This window comes from Prinia subflava, chromosome 23 (assembly GCF_021018805.1).
Source record: "Prinia subflava isolate CZ2003 ecotype Zambia chromosome 23, Cam_Psub_1.2, whole genome shotgun sequence".
NCBI lineage: Eukaryota > Metazoa > Chordata > Aves > Passeriformes > Cisticolidae > Prinia > Prinia subflava.
This window is the reverse complement of record NC_086269.1, coordinates 2,546,962-2,552,944: the sequence shown is the minus strand read 5'-3', so window position 1 is coordinate 2,552,944 and position 5,983 is coordinate 2,546,962. Positions and strand designations below refer to the sequence as shown.

Here is a 5,983-nt window from a genome sequence, read left to right as displayed (position 1 = left end):
TGGTGTCTGTGCAGAGCCCTCTGCTTTCCGTTATTTAAACAATGGGATCAAACAACTTAATTAATTAGAAATTAATGAGGTAGAGGAGCAGGGGGTGGTGGGATCAGCCAGAGGGGCTGGAGCTTGTCCAGGGAAGGGAATGGGGAAAATCCTGAGGGAGCTGGGGAAGGGTCTGGAGGGTCCTGAGGGAGCTGGGAAGGGTCTGGAGGATCCTGAGGGAGCTGGGGAAGGGTCTGGAGGATCCTGAGGGAGCTGGGGAAGGGTCTGGAGGGTCCTGAGGGAGCTGGGGAAGGGTCTGGAGGGTCCTGAGGGAGCTGGGGAAGGGTCTGGAGGGTCCTGAGGGAGCTGGGAAGGGTCTGGAGGATCCTGAGGGAGCTGGGAAGGGTCTGGAGGGTCCTGAGGGAGCTGGGAAGGGTCTGGAGGGTCCTGAGGGAGCTGGGGAAGGGTCTGGAGGGTCCTGAGGGAGCTGGGGAAGGGTCTGGAGGGTCCTGAGGGAGCTGGGAAGGGGCTCAGCCTGGAGAAAAGGAGGCTCAGGGGGAATTTCTGGCTCTGCACAGCTCCTGACAGGAGGGGGCAGCCGGGGGGGATTTGGGATCTCATCCCAGGGCACAGGGACAGGAGGACACCGGGGTTGGGCGATTTCAGCGATTTTTGGCTTCTCAGGTCTTTTGTGACCTTGTGGGACAAAGCAACAGGAGAACTGTGGTGTCTGTAAGAGCACAAAAATCCACCTGATTTTAAGCTCGGGTGCTTCAAGGCAGAGCTCTGCTGTAGCTCTGAGCCAGAGGAACATTTGAATTTAATTTTTTTTCCAAGAATTGTGGTTATTGAAACCAAATAAAATAATAGAAAAAGATAAATCCTAATAATAGAGAGGAAAAAACCCTACTAACAGCAAAAACAAAAAAATCGAACTGAAAATAATGATTTAAAAAAAGTAAGAAAAAATTCCCGCTGCCCTCACACCGCCACTATCCCACAGTGCCCCGCGCGGTTCTATCCCCTCACACCGCCACTATCCCACAGTGCCCCGCGCTCCCCATCCCTTCACACCGCCACTATCCCACAGTGCCCTGCGCGGTGCCGCTCTGTCCCGCCACTATCCCACAGTGCCCCGCGCGGTGCCGCTCTGTCCCGCCACTATCCCACAGTGCCCCGCGCTCCCCCATTCCGCTCACACCGCCACTATCCCACAGTGCCCCGCGCTCCCGGATCCCCTCACACCGCCACTATCCCACAGTGCCCCGCGCGGTTCTATCCCCTCACACCGCCACTATCCCACAGTGCCCCGCGCTCCCCATCCCTTCACACCGCCACTATCCCACAGTGCCCCGCGCGGTGCCGCTCTGTCCCGCCACTATCCCACAGTGCCCCGCGCGGTTCCATCCTCCTCACACCGCCACTATCCCACAGTGCCCCGCGCTCCCCCATTCCCCTCACACCGCCACTATCCCACAGTGCCCCGCGCGGTTCCATCCTCCTCACACCGCCGCTATCCCACAGTGCCCCGCGCTCCCCCATTCCCCTCACACCGCCACTATCCCACAGTGCCCCGCGCTCCCCCATTCCCCTCACACCGCCGCTATCCCACAGTGCCCCGCGCGGTTCCATCCTCCTCACACCGCCACTATCCCACAGTGCCCCGCGCGGTTCCATCCTCCTCACACCGCCACTATCCCACAGTGCCCCGCGCGGTTCCATCCTCCTCACACCGCCACTATCCCACAGTGCCCCGCGTGGTGCCGCTCTGTCCCGCCGCTCTCCCTCCGCTCTCCCTCCGCGCCCCGCGTTGCTGCCCGGTGCAGCCATGGCGTACCGCGGGCAGGGCCAGAAGGTGCAGAAGGTGATGGTGCAGCCCATCGTATCCTGCCGCGAGCCCCTCGGGGCGCCGGGGGAGCGCGGGGAGCGCGGGCGGGGCTGGCGGGTTTAATCACGGCTCCATCCAGGGGGATCGCGGCTTTCATTCCTGAGGGCCGCGGGTTCCCCCTCAGGGGGGTTCGGGTTCCCCTCAGTGGGTTCGGGTTCCCCCTCAGGGGGGTTCGGGTTCCCCTCAGGGGTTCGGGTTCCCTTCAGGGGGGTTCGGGTTCCCCTCAGGCGGGTTCGGGTTCCCCCTCAGGGTGTTCGGGTTCCCCTCAGTGGGTTCGGGTTCCCCCTCAGGGGGTTCGGGTTCCCCCTCAGGGGTTCGGGTTCCCCCTCAGGGGGGTTCGGGTTCCCCTCAGAGGGGTTCAGGTTCCCCCTCAGAGGGGTTCAGGTTCCCCCTCTGGAGGTTCCCCCTCAGGGGTTCGGGTTCCCCTCAGGGGTTCGGGTTCCCTTCAGGGGGGTTCGGATCCCCTCAGGGGTTCGGGTTCCCCTCAGGGGTTCGGGTTCCCTTCAGGGGGGTTCGGATCCCCTCAGGGGTTCGGGTTCCCCTCAGGGGTTCGGGTTCCCCTCAGTGGGTTCGGATCCCCTCAGGGGTTCGGGTTCCCCTCAGGGGTTCAGGTTCCCCCTCAGGGGTTCGGGTTCCCTTCAGGGGGGTTCGGGTTCCTCTCAGGGGGGTTCGGGTTCCCCTCAGGGGTTCGGGTTCCCCTCAGTGGGTTCAGGTTCCCCCTCAGGGGTTCGGGTTCCCCCTCAGGCGGGTTCGGGTTCCCCTCAGGGGTTCGGGTTCCCCCTCAGGGGGGTTCGGGTTCCCTTCAGGGGGTTCTGGTTCCCCTCAGGCGGGTTCGGGTTCCCCCTCAGGGGTTCGGGTTCCCCCTCAGGGGGGTTCGGGTTCCCTTCAGGGGGTTCTGGTTCCCCTCAGGCGGGTTCGGGTTCCCCCTCAGGGGGGTTCGGGTTCCCCCTCAGGGGTTCGGGTTCCCCCTCAGGGGGGTTCGGGTTCCCTTCAGGGGGTTCTGGTTCCCCTCAGGCGGGTTCGGGTTCCCCCTCAGGCGGGTTCGGGTTCCCCTCAGGGGTTCGGGTTCCCCTCAGGGGTTCAGGTTCCCCCTCAGGGGTTCAGGTTCCCCTCAGGGGTTCGGGTTCCCCTCAGGGGTTCGGGTTTCAGCTGCCGGGGGTTCCGGGTCCCCTCCCCGGGCGCTGTCCCCGCGGGCTCCCGGCCGTGCTGTGTCCTTAACTCCCGGTGCAGAACCTGATCTTCCGCTACCTGCAGAACGTGAGTACCGGGACGGGCCCGGGGGGTTCGGGTGGGAAGTGTCCCAGGGATGGGGAATTTGGGAGCTGGAGCCCTGGAACTGGGATTTTTTATGGAATCCTGGAATGGTTTGGGTTGGGAGATCTTAAGGATTGTCCTGTTCCCACCCCTGCCATGGGCAGGACCTTCCATGATCCCAATTTATTCCAAAGCCTTGGGGACTCCCAGGGCTCCAGGGGCAGCCACGGATTCCCTGGGAATCCCATCCCAGTCCCAGGGAAGGATTTATTCCCAAAATCCCACCCAAACCAGCACACGGAATCCTGGAATGGTTTGGGTTGGAAGGGATCATGCAATCCCATGAGCAGGGACACCTCCCACCATCCCAGGCTGCCATTTTAACCATTTTAATCCATTTTTTCCCATTTTTTCCACCATCCAACCCGGCCTGGGACACTCCCAGGGATGGGGGAATTTGTGAGCTGGGAATGAGTCAGGAGCCCTGGAACTGGGATTTTTTATGGAATCCTGGAATGGTTTGGGCTGGAAGGGATCATCCAATCCCACGGGCAGGGACACCTCCCACTATCCCAGGCTGCCATTTTAACCATTTTAACCATTTTAACCAGTTTTTTTTATCCTTTTCATCCATTTTATCCATTTTTTTTCCATTTTATCCACTCTCCAGCCCGGCCTGGGACACTCCCAGGGATGGAGCAGCCACAGCTCCTCTGGGAATTCCATCCCAGCCCCTCCCAGGGAAGAATTCCCTCCCAAACCCCAATTTAAATCCCTTTTCTTTCCTTTTAAAACCCATTAAACGTGAGGAGAGTTCCTGATGCCCCTCCATCCTTGGGACATTCCCAAGCCTGGCCTGGGGTGGGGAGGACCCTCAGGGACCCCTCAGAGCTGCCCAGGGATGTTCCCAATCCCTGTTTTTCCCCTCCCTCTCCATCATTTCCAGAGATCCAGGATCCAGGTGTGGCTCTACGAGCAGGTGAACATGAGGATAGAAGGCTGCATCATCGTGAGTGGCACTGTCCCTTTGTCACCCCTCTGCTTTGGGGCCACCTCTCTGCTTTTCTGCTTCTCCTAAACCCATTTATTCCTTCTTTCCCATAAAAAAACCTGCGTGGGGTGAGAATATTCCTGTTTTCCCGGGAATTCTGGGGTTTGGGAGGGGTTTTGAGCCCCCTGCCTGAGGCTGGTGCTGCTCCTGCAGGGTTTTGATGAGTACATGAACCTGGTGCTGGACGATGCTGAGGAGATTCACTCCAAAACCAAGTCCAGGAAGCAGCTGGGTAGGTCAGGGGGGCGTGGGGGGCTGGGATTGGGGTGTGGGGCCCGAATTTGGGGTGTGGGAGGCTGGAATTGGGGTGTGGGGGCTGGGATTGGGGTGTGGGGCCCAAAATCCAGCTGTGGATCCTGAACTTCAGGTGTGGGATGTGAATCCCAGGTGTTAAAAGCTGAAATTCGGGTGTCAGAGCCTGAAATGCAGGTTTGGGGGCTGAAATCGAGGTATGGGACCTTAAATCCAGGTGTTAGACCCCAAAATCCAGGTGTTAGATGCTAAAATCCAGCTGTGGGATCCTGGAACCAGGGGTTGGGCCCTGAAATCCAGGTTTGGGATCCTGGAACCTGAGGGAACCTGTGGGATCTTAAATCCAAATGTTGGACCTTAAAATCCAGCTGTGGGACCCTAAAATCCAGCTGTGGGACCCTAAAATCCAGCTGTGGGGACCTGGGAATTGGGCCCTGAAATCCAGGTGTGAGACCTGAAATCCAGATGTTGGGAGCGGAAATCCAAATTTGGGAGCCTGAAACCTGGGGGTGGGACCTAAAATCCAGATGTGGAGCCTGTAAATCCAGGTGTGGACCTTAGGAATGGGACTAAAATCCAGCTGTGGGACCCTAAAATCCAGCTGTGGGACCCTAAAATCCAGCTGTGGGACCCTAAAATCCAGCTGTGGGGCCTCAGTCCAGCTGTGGGATCTCGATCCAGCTGTGGGGCCTTGATCCAGCTGTGGGATCTCAGTCCAGCTGTGAGGCCTTGATCCAGCTGTGGGGCCTCAATCCAGCTGTGGGTCCTCAATCCAGCTGTGGGACCCTAAAATCCAGCTGTGGGATCTCGATCCAGCTGTGGGATATCAGTCCAGCTGTGGGATCTCGATCCAGCCGTGGGGCCGAGATCCAGCTGTGGGATCCCAGTCCAGCTGTGGGATCCAGCTGTGGGATCTCAATCCAGCTGTGGGATCCAGCTGTGGGATCCCAGTCCAGCTGTGGGATCCAGCTGTGGGATCCCAGTCCAGCTGTGGGGCCCCAGTCCAGCTGTGGGGCCCCAGTCCAGCTGTGGGCCGGGCGGGGTTTGGGGCTCTCCCATCCCAGAATTCCCGAATTCCCTGATCCCGTTGGTTCCAGGTCGGATCATGCTGAAGGGGGACAACATCACCCTCCTGCAGAGCGTCTCCAGCTAGGGCGGGGCCATTCCCGCCTGGAAAACCGGGATGAGCCGGAGGTGGAGATCCCTGTGATCCTCTGGGAATTCTGTTTTGTAGTTCGGGGTTTTCTTTTTGGGGGAATAAAAAAGGTTTTTCATTAAAGTTGGGATTGGGGTTTCGGTCTCGGGTGGGGAAGGATTTTCCAGGGGTTTTTCCCTGTGGGATTGGATCCTGGTTTTCCCAAATCAATCCCATCTTCCCCATATCCATCCCTTCTTCCCAAAAAGAATCCTTTCTTTCCCAGAACAAATCACCTTTTCCCCCCAAAAAATCCCTTTTTCCAAAACCATTTCCCCCCAAATAATCCTTTTTTCCCCCAAAACAAATCCCTTCTTCCTCAAAAATCCCTTTATCCCAAACCAAATCTCTTCTTTCCAAACCA

The 5,983-nt window shown here is 59.0% G+C and overlaps 1 protein-coding gene across 1 annotated transcript; it reads left to right on the top strand.

Annotated features, from left to right (window-relative positions):
- Positions 1 to 1,703: 1,703 nt before the first annotated feature.
- On the top strand, positions 1,704 to 5,703 carry SNRPE (small nuclear ribonucleoprotein polypeptide E). Its single transcript, XM_063418375.1, has 5 exons — positions 1,704 to 1,861; positions 3,098 to 3,124; positions 4,068 to 4,130; positions 4,326 to 4,404; positions 5,522 to 5,703. The coding sequence occupies exons 1-5, from the start codon at positions 1,808 to 1,810 to the stop codon at positions 5,575 to 5,577; spliced, it is 279 nt and encodes a 92-aa protein (XP_063274445.1). The 5' UTR covers positions 1,704 to 1,807; the 3' UTR covers positions 5,578 to 5,703.
- The last annotated feature ends 280 nt before the right edge of the window (positions 5,704 to 5,983 follow it).

Bases quoted from the DNA above. Each gene is read 5' to 3' on its own strand.
- SNRPE (XM_063418375.1), top strand. From the start codon at position 1,808: ATGGCGTACCGCGGGCAGGGCCAGAAGGTGCAGAAGGTGATGGTGCAG. The intron at 3,125-4,067 runs GTGAGTACCGGG...CATCATTTCCAG, and splicing joins TCTTCCGCTACCTGCAGAAC to AGATCCAGGATCCAGGTGTG. The intron at 4,405-5,521 runs GTAGGTCAGGGG...CGTTGGTTCCAG, and splicing joins CAAGTCCAGGAAGCAGCTGG to GTCGGATCATGCTGAAGGGG.